The sequence below is a fragment of the Ornithorhynchus anatinus genome, chromosome 21 (genome assembly GCF_004115215.2).
Source record: "Ornithorhynchus anatinus isolate Pmale09 chromosome 21, mOrnAna1.pri.v4, whole genome shotgun sequence".
Classification (NCBI taxonomy): domain Eukaryota; kingdom Metazoa; phylum Chordata; class Mammalia; order Monotremata; family Ornithorhynchidae; genus Ornithorhynchus; species Ornithorhynchus anatinus.
Window position 1 is genome coordinate 16,988,462 of NC_041748.1, and position 16,200 is coordinate 17,004,661.

Genomic DNA, 16,200 nt, shown 5'->3' on the forward strand with positions numbered 1-16,200 from the left:
TCTGTAAAATGGAGATTCAATTCCCGTGCTCCCTCTTTCTCAGATAGTGAGCCCCATGTGGGATGAGGTCTGGATCCCATCTGTATATATTATCCCGTCCCCAGTTGTTAGTACAATGCTTGCTAAAAAAATCATACTACTAGAATAAAATATTGAGAAATAAATGACACAATTAACAACAACCTAATAATAATAACAGTACAGTAATAATAATTACCAACACAAGATTTGAGAGCAGCACACTAAGAGTTATTCTGAAGGTGGATCAGGGCTGATGGCTTAGTGGATAAAGCTCGGGCCTGGGAATCAGAAGGACCTGGGTTCTAATCCCAGCTCTGCCATGTATCTGCTGTGTGACTTCAGCAAGTCACTTCACTTCTCTGGGCCTCAGTTCCCTCATCTGTCAAATGGGGATTAAGCGTGGGAGTCCCATGTGGGACAGGGACCACGTCCAACCTGATTTAAACAGTGCTTGGCACAGAGTGAGCGTTTAACAAGTAGTATTAAAGTATTTGTTAAGTGCATACTATTTGCCAAGAGCTGGTCTAAGCACTGGGGCAGATACAAGTTAATCAGGTTATCCCACTGGGGCTCATAGTCTTAATCCCCATTTTACAGATGAGGTCAATGAAGCACAGAGAAGTGAAGTGGCTTGCCTGAGGTCACACAGCAGACTAGTGGTGGAGCTGGGATTAGAATCCATGTCTTCTGACTCCCAAACCCGTGCTCTTTCCACTAAGCCATGCTGCTTCTCAAGTACCATAATTATTATTATTATTATTATCATCATCCCTGGGAAAAGCGCACTCACCTGCTTGATCAGCATGTAAGTATCAGACATGATCTTCTCAATCCGGCCTAAATCATAGGCCATAACCTTCTGACCCTGTTGCCACACCCGATAGGCATCCAGTAGCAGGGTCTTCCCAGACTCGGTGTCCTCCAGCAACTTCCTCTTCCGGCTCGGCCTCAGGATGGGTTCTTCCGTGGGGCTGACCTGAGCCGCTCCTCTAGCTGGCGGCTGCTGCTGCTGCTGCTTAGAGCTGATGGTCAGGTCCTCCAGGGACAGTTCTGCGCTCTGGGTCCGGCTCTCGGGACCCTTGTCCTTGGCATTCCTACCAGGCTGCCCTCGGTCCGCCTCGGAGCGCCTGAGGGAAGAGTCGGCCTTTTCTGGGTCAAGGGAGAAGACGTCCAGATCCATGGGTTCGGGTGGGCCAGGCCTGGAGATGTCTTTCATCTCCTTGTTGTCTCTTTTGTCCCCAGGGTCCACCACGGCCAGGGTCTGAGGCCGGTGGCTATGGGCGGCCACCTTTCCCCCGTTCTCGGCTCCCTGCCCCGCTCCATCGGACAGGGCGGGCTTCCTGGGAAGGACCTCTTTCCCATCTTCAGCGCTGGTTTTGTTGGAGACGTCTGTGGTCATCTTTCCTCCCGGGGGGCCGCTGGGCTTGGGACTTGTCTCTTCTGACACCTTCGGGGAAAAAAAAGGAAGAAAACAATCAATTGATGGCATTTATTGGGGGTTTACTGCATATAGAGCACTGTACTAAGCTCTCGGGAGACTACAATATGGAAGAGTTTTTTTTCAAATGGCATTTAAGAGTTTCCTATGTGCCAAGCACTATACTAAGCACTGGGGTAGATAAACAATAATTAAATTGGACATAGTCCCTGTCCCACATGGGGCCTTAAAGTCTTAATCCCCATTTTACAGAAGAAGGAACTGAGGCAGAAAGAAGTGAAATGACTTGCCTAAGGTCACAGAGCAGACAAGTGGCAGATCCAGGATTTGAACCACCCTTCTGACTCCCAGGCCCATGCTCTAACCACTCTGCCACACTGCTTTTCATTCGAAATCTATCTTGATACTTCAGTCAAATGAATCTCATCCACCAGGGTAAGAAAGGCACAGACATTACTGGAGGGGTAGGAAACCAAAAATGTAAAGGAGGCCTGGATTCCACCCAATCTGTTTTACCATTAGCCTTAACGATCCTCCTGCTATTTGTGGCAATAACCTGTTGTGTGACCTTGGGTAAATTACCTAACTTCTCTGTGCTTCAGTTACCTCATGTGTCAAATGGGGATTAAGCCTGTGAGCCCCACGTGGGACAATGACTATATCCAACCCGATTTGTTTGTATCTGCCCCTGTGCTTAGTATAATACCTGGCACACAGTAAGCACTTAACAAATACCAATATCATTATTATTATTGTTATGTCTTGAATTCAGATCGAGATAGAGGCAAAGAGTTATGTGACCCCAGGCACAGCCCACGTGTGCCCAAAGTCTCCAGGACAAGAATTCCTCTTTCCCTCATTTCCTCTTTTCCCACTCCCTCCTGTGTCCTCTGATTTGCTCCCTTTATTCACTCCACCCTCAGCCCCATAGCAGTTATCAACATATCTGTCATTTTAAAATTTATATTAAGGTCTCTCTCCCCATCTAGACTGTGAGCTCTTCATGGGTAGGGAATGTGTCTACCAACTCTGTTATACTGGACTTTCCCAAGCACTTAGTACAGTGCTCTGGACACAGTAAGCGCTCAATAAATATGAGTGACTGATTGTGTCCAATTCATCAGAAACTGAACAAGTGGGAATTTAAACTTCATTTTAAAATAAATATCTAAGAGTCTCCCAAGAGGGGAATACTTAAAAATCTGACACGTAGTTTGCAAAATAGGCAGGAGCCTTCCACGAATTTTAGATCAGTTAATTTATTAATGGTTTTTATTAAGCTCTAACTGGGTGAAGGAGCACTGTATTATGAAATACAGTTGGTAGATACGATCCCTGTCCAAAAGGCTCCGTCACATGTCTGCTGTGTGGCCTTGAGTAAATCACTTCACTTTTCTGGACCTCAGTTACCTCATCTGTAAAATGGGGATTAAGAGTGTGAGCCCCATGTGGGACAGGGACTGTGACCAACCCTATTTGCTTGTATCCATCCCAACATTTAGTACAGTGCCCGGCACATAGTAAGCTCTTAATAAATACCATTATTATTATTACTATTATTATTAAGGAAGTTACCGTCTAGAAGAGGAGAGAGACACTGAAAGAAATTATAGAAAGGGCAGGGAATAAAAACAGATATGTACCTAATTGCTGTGGGGCTGAGGGTGGGGTGAACATCCTATCGAAAAATGAGCTCCAAAGATTTAGGAGCTGGGTGGGATTAATCCTTGCATGCTTTTTTTGACTATAAACTCCTCATGGGAAGGGATCATGTCTATCAACTCTGTTATACTGTACTCTCCCAAGTGCTTAGTTCAGTGCTCTGCCCACAGTAAGTGCTCAATAAATGCCTTTGATTGACTGATGAATTCTTTGATCCCTGTAGGAATTCTCCCACCCTTAGCTCCACTCTTTAACTCCATTTTACTCATGACTAATTACTTCAGCCCTAACATATATTTGAAAGTAGGAAAAAACTGGCTCCCGATTCTGTCAAACTCTCAGGGGCAAGAACAGAAGCCGCAGCCAACCTCTGGGCTGTCTCAATCAATCAATCAATCAATCGTATTTACTGAGCTCTTACTATGTGAGGAGCACTGTACTAAGCATTTGGGAGAGTCCAATATAACAGATCTGATAGGCACATTCCCTGCCCACACGAGTTTACTGTCCAGTAAATTATGGATATGGACAGAGTGCTGTGGGGCTGAGGGAGGGGTGAAAAAGGGAGCAAATCTAAGTGCAAGGGTGATCCCGAAGGGAGTGGGAGAAGAGGAAATGAAGGCTTAGTCAGGGAAGGCCTCTTGGAAGAGATGTGCCTTCAATAAGGCTTTGAAGGTGGGGAGAGTAACTGTTGGTTTTGAGGATGGAGGATGTTCCAGGCCAGAGGCAGGATGTGGGCAAGAGGTACTCCACAAAGGTCGGTTAGCTGGGGACAGGTGTTTGGGGCCCACTAGGTTTGTGGAAAACAAAGTCACAGATGGGTCCTGGTTTGTGGCCCGCTGGTAGGGAAATGTGGCCACAGCCTAGAGAAGTCCAACCAGTAGTTACAAACACCAGTAGTTACAAACCTTTGCATGAGACTGAAGGTTCACTGAGGCAGCTGCTTATCCGGACCTTTCCTCAGTCGGAAGGTTGGTAAATTAAAGAGTGACAAAACCCCCTTTTGGGAGAGCGTGACAGAAAAGGGTCAGCACTAGAAATGGCCATGGACTCCCACCACAGCGAATCCCCCTAAAGCAAAGACTCTGGTTACAATCAGGCTGTCGGGTTGGGGCTGGGGTGCCTTGCCTGGTGTTTTAGGGTTGAAGAGAGGGCTAGCCTTTCGCTTGAGATTTATGGAGACTTTCACCTTTGGACTGAACATGTCCCATCTATGAGAGACAGCTTTCGCTGAACGCTTCGTCACCTTCCCTCAGTACTCTCCCGCCACCACCTTCAAAGCCTTATCAGCTGAGTGACTGTGGGCAAGTCACTTCACTTCTCTGGCCCTCGGTTACCTCATCTGCAAAATGGGAATGAAGACTGTGAGCCTCACGTAGGACAACCTGATGACCTTGCATCTACCCCAGAGCTTAGAACAGTGCTATGCAAATAGTAAGTGCTTAACAAATACCAACATTATTATTACTATTATTGAAGGCACATCTCTGCCAAGAGGCCTTCCTTGATTAAGCCCTCCTTTCCTCTTCCCTCACTCGCTTCTGCCTTGCCCTGACTTGCTCCCTGTATTCATCCCCCCTCCCAGCTTCACAGCACGTAAATACTGTAATTTTATTCATTTATATTAATGTCTATTTCCCCCGGTACACTGTAAGCTCGTTGTGGGAGGGGAATATGTCTTGTTCTGCCTAGAGAAAACGGCTCCCTCAGTGCCTTGGGTGATGAATAAAGGAGGCTAATCAAAAGTAAGGGCCGAATACTCCATTCCAATGGAAGAGCGATGCACTGTACTGAGGTCAATACAGAATTGAGTCAATCTCTTCTAACAAGTGGCTTCTACCTTTCGGGACTCTGCTACTGTCCGCTGATGAAAGAGCAGTGTTGCTGGAGCTACACTGGAGGACCGAGAAGGCTAATCTTGAAGGTGATTTTTTTAAAAAATGCTATTTGTTAGGCACCGTTTTAAGCACCGGGGTGGATACAAACTAATCAAGTTGGACTGAGGCTTATGGTCTTAATCCTCATTTTACAGATGTGGCAACTGAAGCTCAGAGAATTGCAGTGACTTGCCGATGGTCACACAGTGGCAGACAAGTGGTGGAGGCAGGATTAGAACCCCGGTCCTTCTCACTCCCGGGCCCAGGCTCTATCCATTAAGCTGTGCTGCTGCAATATCCCTCTGGGATAAATGGTATAATAATATATATGGGATTATCCCTACTCCTATTATCTCTATGGGATAAATGTAATAATAATAATATATGGGGTAAATGGAAGACCGGAACCAGCCCTGGGGCGGCCAGTCACTCCGGTCACCCCTTACCTCCTCCGTTAGCTCGTCGAAGGTCTCCTCCAGCACCTTGACCGTGAGGACGTAGGCCCGTTGGGCTAGAACCTGACGGTCTGCATCCCGCAGGTACTTCCTGGAGTGGGAGGGACAAAGAACACCGAAAAAGAAGCTCAGTGCCAGACGGATGTTGGACTTCGAGCAAGAACCAAGTTTCTATTATTTTTTTAAAGGTAGTTGTTAAGCCCTTACTATGTGCCAGACACTGAACTAAGAGCTGGGGTAAATACAACCCCATTTGCTTGCATCCAAGCCAGCGCTTAGTATGGTGCCTGGAACATAGTAAGTGCTGAACAAATACCATGATTATTATTATTATACGAGTTGATCAGGTAGGAGGAGTTGAGCTTAGTAAAACTTAGACCCAAGAGCTTACTACATACAGTGCTCTGCAGCACACAGCAGACTGTAAGCTCTTTGATGGCAAGACACCTCTGTCTAGTAATTCTTTTGTACCCTCCAAAGCGCTCAGTACAGTGCCCTGCACACAGATGGTGCTTAATAAGTACTACTGATCAAAGTGCAACATGAAGTGAACCCAATCATCAATCCAAAGGGAAATTAAGGCCTTTCTATGACACCATTTATTTATTTATGGCATTCGTTAAGCACTTACTACGTGTCAAGCAGCTATAGTAATAGTAATAATAATAACAGTGTTTATTAAGCACTTAACTATGTGCCAAACAATCAATCAATGGTATTTATCGAGCAATTATTCATTCGTCCCTTGGATCATTCAGTGACATTCATTGAGCGCTTACTGTATGCAAAGCACAGTACTCAGTGTTTGGGACAGTACAATATAAGAATATAACAGATGCATTCCCTGCCCACAACGAGATTACAGTAAGCACTGGGGTAGATAGAAGCTTATCAATTTGGACACAGTCTCTTGTCCCTCATGGGCTTCACAGTCTAGGTAGGAGACAGTAGAATTTAATCCCCACGGTACAGATAAGGAAACTGAGGCCCAGACAAGTGAAGTGACTTGCCCAATGTCACACTGCAGTCACGTACTGGAGCTGGCATTAGAACCCAGATCCTCTGACTCCCAGGCCCGTGCTCTTGCCACTAGGCCATACTGCTTTTCAGGTTAGGTGCCTTGAGCCAAAACTGACACATGGTTATATGTGAACAGCAAATGAATTAAGTCCTGCCAGCCTTGGCTTTCAGGCTGGCATCCCTACAGTAGGATGTAGTTTTTCCACCCTACCACAATGGAAGAAAATACGCATTATATTCCGCTTAAAAGAAAGAACTGGAAGAGGAAATTTCTCCTCGGCAACAAAGCCCGGCCATTAAGTCTACGGAAAAAGGGGCCCCGTGTGATAATTAATAAACATGGGAAAAGCTTTTGGGGCCTTAGAAGACTGGTAATGATGCCCTATCCAGCTTGAACCCCCAAGCACCCCCTTCCCGTCTCTTTCTAGTGAAAATCTATTTCACTTGGGAAGCCTCCAACCGTGGACTGCAAATACTAGTTGCTCCAAGTCTGGCTAAAGGATAAAAGGGGGAGTTTCCATCTTAAAAACAAAAAAGACTCTTGCAAAAGGATTACCCCCTCATGACGGTCACCCCACGGCCTGAACTGGACTGGGTGAGGGTGCTGAGGAGGCTGTCCCCGGCCGGGAATGTTGAGGCTCCCCGGGCGAGGACTAGAAAGAAGACAGCTCTGGCCTGGAATGTCTTCCCTCCTTATATCCAACAATGACACTCTCCCTCTTCAGAGTCTTATTGAAGGCACTCCTCCTCCTCCTCCTCCTCCTCTAAGCCCTCCTTTCCTCTTCCCCCATTCCCTTCTGCGTCACCCTGACTTGCTCCCTTTATTCATCCCCCTCCCAACCCCACAGCACTCATGTCCATAACTATAATTTACTTATTTCTATTAGTGTCTGCCTCCTCCTCTAGACTGTAAGCTCATGAATTCTATTATCCCAAATGCTTAGTACAGTACTCCACGCACAGTAACCGCTCAATAAATGTGACTGATAAGAAGTGCTTAATCCCATCATTACAATTAATATTAGGAGGAAGAAGAATACACAGTCACTATCTCACTTGGGGCTCAAAGGCTAAGGAGGCTGGAGAACGGGAAGAGGCCCCATTTTGCAATGAGGAAACTGAAGCCCAGAGACGTGAAGCGACTCACTCAAGGTCACACAGCAGGCAAGAGGCAGAACCAGGATTAGAAACCAGGGTCTCCTGCCTCCCAGGACCATGCCCTTGCCACTCAGCCACGCTGCTGTATTGTAGTCTCCCAAAGCGCTTACTACAGAGCTTTGCACACAGTATGCACTCAATAAATACGATCGAATGAACGCAGCTATGGATCCGCTTAGCTTTCCTCACAGGTGATGGACAATTTGCCCCTCGCCCCCACTCTCCAAGAAGTTGGGAGGTCTCACTTTCCCTGGTCTGGGGTCCTCTGCAGCATAGACGACACTTTCAAGAGCGTGTTGTAGTCCTTGAGCTGAGCGAGCACTTTGAGCAGCAGCACGATGGAGCGGTTCATGTGAGACGCAAAGCTGCCCGGCCGGTCAATCTCGTCCACGGGGATACGCCAGATTCCCTGCCAAAAACCATGCCGAGAGAGAGAACATTAGCCTCCGGGGGGGTGCGGGGTTGGCGGAAAGACAAAACAGAGGAAGCCTCAAAGACCCATCAACCCTGTGGCGTGTGTTCTTCTGGATTCCATAATGGTGATAATAGTAATAATTGTGGCATTTGTTAATAATAATAATAATAATAATGGTATTTGTTAAGTGCTTACTAAGTGCCAAGCCCTGATCTACACTCTGAGGTAGAACAAGGTAATCAGGTTGGACACAGTCCCTGTCCCCCATGGAGCGCACAGTCTCAATCCCCATTTTACAGATGAGGCACAGATAAGTGAAGTGATTTGCCCAAGGCACCCAGCAGATGAGTGGCAGAGCCGGGATTGTTGGGGAGAGAGGTGGCCTCCCTGGGTCTGGGGCGCAGGATCCCCCCACACCGAGGATCCCGAGGGGATGACTCACTTGGTCTGGCTGTTCTAGCCCTTCTCCTCCAGCAGGGGATGGGGCCAGAAGACCAGTTTGATCTCTCCACTTAGCGCTTACTATGTGCCTGGCACTGTTCTAAGCGCTGGGGTGGATGCAAGCAAATCGGGTTGGACACAGTCCCTGTCCCACGTGGGGCTCACCGTCTTAATCCCCATTTTACAGATGAAGGACCTGAAGCCCAGAGAAGTGAAGTGACCTGCCTGAGGTCACACAGCAGAGGTGGAGCTGGGATTAGAACCCATGTCCTCTGACTCCAAGGCCCAGGCTGTAACCACTCGGGCACCTTGCTTTTCTATTCCAGCCTTGGGGTGCACTCTGGGGGAGTGGAGGGAAGCCTGTCTCTAAGAGCCGGAGACAGAGGCACACAGAGAGAAAGAAAGAGACAGAGAGAGAGAGAGACTGCACACCCACACACAAGCTTTTCTAGGTTAGCACGTGTATGTTTATGGACCCGCAAGAAATGAATTCAACCAACCAACCAACCAAAAAAAACAAACAAAAAAATTCCTTCAAAGCAAGGGACAGAGAGAGAAAAGAAGCCAGACCAGGCTGGATATTTCTTTTCTGCCACTTAATAATCTGATAAAACTATGCGACTTGTTTTGGAACAAATTACTTAATCTAAGGTTTCTGCTTTTGTTGTTACCAAGATGGTTTTGCCAAATGAGATTCAAGCTCAGCTCTCCGCACATTATTAAATATTTTGCCGCTCCTTGGTGGTTCTGTGAGGGTTCAAGGCCACCAACAAAGCAGGAAAGAGGCCTTCAAAATCACAGTCTCAGTGCTCCCCCTTTCACATCCCTCCCCTATAAGATGCCTGCCCTCTCTTTCTGGTTGACCTAGCTGAATCAGTCCATCAGTAGTATCACTTGATCACTCACTATACGCAGAGCACTGCTCTGAGCGCTAAGATCATTAGAATGCTGCTGGCCTTCAGCTTCTCCCCATTTGAGACCATGTGGCTGCCAGGACCAGCTTCCAGAAACACCACCATCAGAGCTCTCTCTCTCCCCGCTTCGCCTCCCCTACAAAAAGCTGCAATGGCTCCCAGCTTCCTCCTCCTAGAATATTTTTCTGCATCTTAAATATCAGCTCTCTTCACCTGGTCCTCCACAGTTTACCTGTCTTATTATTGATAATAATAATAATAATAATAGAAGTAATAATCATGGTGATGGCATTTAAGAGCTTACTATGTACCAAGCACTATACTAAGCGCTGAGGTAGATTCAAAATAATCAGATCAGACACAGTCCCTGTCCTTCATGAGGCTCATAGTCTAAGTGGGAAGAAGAGGTATTTCCTCTCTAAATATGCTACTTTGGGTGAGGAGGGACAGAATGAGTAGGAATGGTATTTACTGAAACCTGTGTGGCCCTGCATGTTGTACTGAATGTCCACAGGGCACAGCATGCTATACTGAATGCCCAAGGGGCTCAACTTGCTGTACTGAACCCCCACGGAACCCAGCATGAGTCAGAGGACCTGGGTTCGAATTCCAGTTCCACCAGTTGCCAGCTCTGTCACCCAGGGCGAATCACTTAACTTGGCTCTGTGCCTCAATGTCCTCATCTGGAAAAAATGGGGGGTCAGTATCTGTTTTCCCTTCTCTCCTAATACTCTAAGCTCCGTGTGGGACAGGGACTGTGCCTGAATTGATTACCTCGTGTCCACCCCCAATGTTTAGTACAGTGCTTGGCACATAGAACGGGTGACTATTTCACCACTTTTACAATAATAATAATCAAATAATAATAACAATAATAATGACGGTATATGTTAAGCACTATGTGCTGAGCACTGGGGTATATGCACTGTAATCGGCTCCCACATACAGCCTGCTCACATGGGGCTCCCAGTCTAAATGGGAGGGAGAGCAGGGTTCTTAACCCCGTTTTATTTGCATGGAAACTGAGGCACAGGGAAGCAGGGTAATTTGCCCAAAGTCACACAGCAGGCAAGCGGAAAAGCTGGGAATTGTACCTCAATCTCATCTGTCTCACCGCCAACCCCTTGCACCCAACCTCCCTCTGGCCTGGAACTCTCCCCACCCTGCCCCACCTTCCTTTCCGACCGACCACCATTACTCTCCCTACCTTCAATATCTTATTAAAATCACGTCTCCTCCAAGAGGCTTTCCCTGATTTAAGCTCTCTCTTCCCCTATTCCTTCTCCCTTCTGCATTGCCCTTGTGCTTGGATCTGTACCCTCTAAGCGCTTGCTGGTCACCCACCCTCCGCCCCAGAGCACTTAGACACATAACCGTTATTTATACTTACATTAATGACTTTTTCAATCATATTTATTGAGCGTTTACTGTGTGCAGGGGACTGCACTAGGCACTTGGGAGAGTACAACATAACAATATAACAGACATATTCTTTACCCACAAGTCCTGGTGTGCAGGGAATGTGTCTACTGACTTTTGCTGCGCTGTACTCTCCTTAGTACTTAGTATAGTGCTTTGCACTCGGTAGCGCTCAATAAATACCACTGATTGATTGCTTTCTGACTTCCAGTCTTGTGCTCTTTCCACTAGACCATGCTGCCAAGCTCTTAAATTTCTGTGTTTCATTTTAAGGTTCCCAAAGAAAAATGGGTAGTTGAATCAAACACTTCAAAAATTGCTTCTCCCACTGTGGAAAAAAAGATGGTGGCCTAAAGAGGTACCTGAGGGGAATAACCAGGGAACAAGTCTGTTATATTGGGCTCTCCCAAGCATGTAATACAGTGTTCTGCACACAGTAAGCTCTCAATAAATACCACTGGTAGATTGACTAACTCTAACCCTAATTTAGAGGGTTATTCAATTTGGTTGTCTTTCAGGAGCCGTGTAAACTTATTACTGGTGACAACTGGAACTGAATAGCAAATGTTCACTTCCGCCAAAGGCTCTGGCTTAAATTCAGGACAAAAATTCTGCAAAAAAACAGTCTATGTGCAAGCTTTACAGTAACTGCCAACTTGTTTCTGAAAAAAAAAAAAGGTTATTACATCATTTTCAAACAGGCAGAATGGAAATATTAAACTTTCACAGAACGCTTATGAAAACAGTGAAAATAGTATAGGCAGAATCAAGGTATTTTAAAAAGGTAATTGAAGGACCAGAAGCCCTTCTCTAACAGGTAAATCTGGAACACAAAAACTGAGAAAATGTGTGTTCTCATGGAAAATTCCTTTCTGGAAACTCTTAATTCAACGCAAGGTGAAAAAATATACCAACCCCCAACTCCGGCTATCTAAAACACAAAATGAAAAATTCAGAGTGAACGTTCGTAACTGTGGAGTGGATTACTTTATTCAGCACCTACGAGATGAATGTAAAGCATACACCCTCTCCTTGCCACAGCAATTACCAATTTGATCCCTAGGGCAGGAAGCTGGATAAATCCCCTTTATCCCCCACCACCAAAGTGGAAATTCAATCAGTGGTACTTACTGAGCCCTTATTGTGTGCAGAGTCCAGTACTAAGTGCCTTGGAGTGTACAATACAACAGAGTGTGTAGGCATGATCTCTACCCATGATGAGTTTACGGTCTAGAAGGGGAGACTGAATTAGGTACCGCAAACACAAATTGAGGTATCTGTTTCCCAAAACTAAATCAATCCATGGCATTTACTGAGCATCTACAGGACACAGAGCACTGTATTGAGTGCTTGGGCGAGCCCCCTGAAAGGCAAAAGACAACTTTCCTGCCTTTCAGGGAGTTTACAATTTCCTGGAGGATTTTACAGTCTCAAGGGACAGATTCAACTGCTCTCACCAAAGCAGTAGAAACAGAGAAAGCGACGAGCTGATCAAGCTAATCCCAGGTAGGACTCACAGACTTAATCCCCATTTTACAGATGAGGGAACAGAGGCCCAGAGAAATGAAGTGACTTGCCCAAGGTCCCACAGCAGACAACATTAAAACCAGGTCCTTCTGGCTTCCAGGCCCCTATTCTACCCAGAAGGCCAAGCATCCTCACATAAAGTTGGCAGGTTCAGCATTGGAAACTTCATATTCTGTGACTGGCTTCCTGATTTAAAATCCCCTTCAATTTCCTTCGAAGGAAACATCGAGGGGTTCAGACATCTTTAAGGTAGTTTACAGTGCTGAAACTTTTTCCAGATCTACAGAAACATTAAGCCTCAAAACTCCATTCTTCGCATCAGTACCATTTTGACGATGGGGAAATGAACAGTCAAACACAGTTGCAGCCAGGAATACAATTTGAAGATCTCCCTTCATTCCTGATTCCATTTCCCAACTGCAGCATGGCTTAGTGGATAGAGCCCAGGCTTGGGAGTCCCAAGGACCTGGGTTCTAATTCTGGCTCCACCACTTGCCAGCTGTCTGACCTTGGACTAGTCACTTCACTTCTCTGTGCCTCAGTTCCCTCACTTTCAAAATGGGGATTTAAACTGTGAGCCCCATGTCGGACAGGGACTGTGTTATCTAACCTGACTACCTCATATCTACCCCAATGCTTACAACAGTGCCTGGCTCATAGTAAGTGCTTAACAAATACCATATATATATATATATATACCCCAGCCCTGTCATGAAAATGAAAAAAATCCCCAAATCATATCTTTTCCTCCCAACTCTACTCGATCTGACCACTCAAGATTTCCATTGTGGCCTTTATGACCTACAGCATGTTCCTCGACTGTGCCCTCTTGAGAGACAGGGTCCTTGTCTAATTCTCACCTGTTTACTCTTTCCCAGTGCTTAATACAATGCTCTGCATCTAGGATGTGCTTAGTAGTAATAAATAGTAATTTTACTATTTGCACAGAGAAAGAAAAGGTCAGGCTTCAGGAAGGCGGGGGAAGGGGAGAAAGGATTAAAATGAGGCACATTTTACCCAATTCAAGGAGTTAAAAAAAAAAGTGGTGGGGGGAGAGGGGCTAGTTTAGAGCAACACCTTAAGAAACAATAGCTAATAGTAAATACCAGCAATAGCTAATAGTAAATATCTCACAGAAGTTTGTCTGGTGTTGCAGTCTTTTGCACATGTTTTGCTTATTTACCTACTTCTTTTTTTCATGGTTTGTAAAGTGCTTATTATGTGCCAGACACTGTTCTAAGCACTGGGATAGGTGCAAGCTAATCAGGTTGGACACAATCCCTGTCTCACACGGGGCTCCCAGTCTTAATCGCCATTTTACAGATGAGGTAACTAAAGTTCAGAGAAGTGAAGTGATGTGCCCAAGGTCACATGGCAGGCAAGTAGTGGAGCCAGAATCCGAACCCAGGTCATTCTGACTTCCAGGACCGTGCTCTATCCACTAAGCCCAACTGCTTCTTTAGGCCATGCTGTTACTTCTTGCCTGTTAATATTAATTATAATGGCACTTATTAAACATTTACTATCTGCTGAGTACTGTGCTATGGGCTGGGATGGATAAAACTCATTCAGATCAGACACAGACAGACCCACCCCACATAGGGCTCACAGCCTAATTCGGAGGACCAACATGACCATTTTAGACTGTGAGCCTGCTGTTGCGCAGGGATTGTCTCTAGTGGTTGCCGAATTGTATACTCCAAGCGCTTAGTACAGAGCTCTGCACACAGTAAACCCTCAATAAATACGACTGAATGAATGAATTTTACAGACAAGGAAACTGAGGCATAGAGAAGTTAAGTAATTTGGCCCACAGTCATACCGCAGGCAAGTGGAGGAGCCGGGATTAGACCCCAAGTCCTCGGGCTCCCAGTTCTGTGCTCTTTCTACCAGGCCCCACTGTCCATTCAGTTCATTCAGGAAATTCTCCGCATTTGATTTTAGAAAGGCATATAGAATCTTAAAGAATCCAATGCACTCAAGAGAGCCGAGTAACTAGACACCCACGGACAGCCACACCAGAGAAACTGTGCTTTTTCTTGGCCCAGGAGCAGATCAGAATGAATTATGAAATGAGCCGGATGCATTATTTCCATTCCTCCTCCATCAGACCTGTTCCGCGTGTCCACGACCAGCGATTCTAACCCAACTATGCAAACAAGATGAGAGATAAATGATCTCTCCGATGCTATCACCCTGTTTGCCTTTGTCAAGATAAACACGGGGCTTCCCTCAAGTGCCCGCCTTGAAATCAAACAGGTCTATTCTAATAATAATATGAGCTCCCCCAATCCCAATTGGACCCCATCTTCCGAGGGGTCTGTCGATTCGTACACCTGCCCAGTCCTCCCTCTTTTTTTTAATAGTATTTGTTAAGTGCTTACTATGTATCAGGCACTATTCTAAGCGCTGGGGTAGGTACAAGCTAATCAGATTGGACACAGTCCCTGTCCCACATAGGGCTCATTCAATAGTATTTATTGAGCGCTTACTATGTGCAGAGCACTGTACTAAGCACTTGGGATGAACAAGTCGGCAACAGATAGAGACAGTCCCTGCCGTTTGACGGGCTCACAGTCTTCATTCCCATACTACAGTTGAGGTAACTGAGGCCCAGAAGTGACTTGCCCAAGGTCACACACAGCAGATATGTGGCAAAGAATGGATTAGAACCCAGGTCCTTCTGACTCCCAGGTGCATGCTTTATCCACTAAGCCACGTCTGCCAGGGGGACCCGGGCAAGTCACTTCATCTCTCTGTATCTCAGTTTCCTCATCTGTAAAGTGAGGATTCAATACCAATTCTCCCTCTCCTTTGTTAAACTAAGGCACATGTGGGGCAGGGTCTGTGTCCACTTGAGTATCCAGAATCTACCCCAAAGGTTAGCTGAGTCAGGATTAGAACCCAGGTCCTCTGACTCCCAGGCCCCAAGGGGTCAACTGGGCACAAGGCCACTGCTTTCTATTATTGTTAGGTTATTTGAAATTGTGCCACCACTGATGTGGGCATTCAAAATGAAGGTGCTCCCGTGGTTCATCAGATCTAAGGAGGTGTGTGGGCGGGAGGGGGACCCTGCAGCCCACCACCAAATCCATATAAACAATCCAACAAAGTCCAATTGCCATGTGATTGCCCTGAGCAGGCAGGCTCTGCCCTCCCCTTAAAAGAGTAGACTTTTACTGGGATTTCAGTCAGATTTAAGGAGCCTTTCTGTGGCATTAATTCCAGCCTGCTGGGTGCCGACCCCTCCCCTCCTCCCCCTGAGACCCTCCCCAACGGGAAGAGAATCTTGAAGAAGTGGGCAGGTGGGGCCAGGTCTAATGGACCACGGGGTCACGCTGCCCATCCCAACACCGCAACGGAGCTGAGAAGCAGTGTGGCCTAATGGTTAGAGCCCGGGCCTGGGAATCAGAAGGACCTGGGTTCAAATGGTGGCTCCGCCGCTTGTCTGCTCTGTGGCTTTGAGAGAGTGGCTGTGCTTCTCCGTGCCTCAGTTCCCTTGGCTGCAAAATGGGGCGGAAGACTGTGAGCCCCATGTGGGACAAGGACGGTGTCTGACATGAAAGGCTTGTAGCTACCCCAGTGCTTAGGAGAGTGCCTGACACAGAGTAGGCGCTTAACGGATACCATAAACAAAAAAAAGAGACAACCTGGAGTTACTTGTGTAAGCACGGGATGCCACACTTCCTGTGATGTCTTTGAAGCAGTCCTAGTAGCCAGAAAGCTTGTGAAGGGTTTGTTCGTGAGATCCACTGCTTCTGTTACAGATCCCCCTGGCCTGGTCACCTTCATCCATTCAATTGTACTTATTGAGCACTTACTGTGTGCAAAGCGCAGCACTAAGCGCTTGGGA

General features: G+C 46.5%; 1 protein-coding gene across 3 annotated transcripts in view; it reads right to left on the bottom strand.

Annotated features, from left to right (window-relative positions):
• CABIN1 (calcineurin binding protein 1) overlaps positions 1–16,200 on the bottom strand; it is a 174,223-nt gene that overhangs the window by 39,350 nt on the left and 118,673 nt on the right. For all 3 annotated transcript variants that reach the window (XM_029048894.1, XM_029048891.1, XM_029048892.2), the window contains exons 30-32: positions 7,877–8,040; positions 5,445–5,544; positions 812–1,468 (exon numbers count right to left, since the gene is read on the bottom strand). In XM_029048894.1, coding sequence (XP_028904727.1) covers positions 812–1,468; positions 5,445–5,544; positions 7,877–8,040 — 921 coding nt within the window. The remainder of the gene's footprint in view (positions 1–811; positions 1,469–5,444; positions 5,545–7,876; positions 8,041–16,200) is intronic.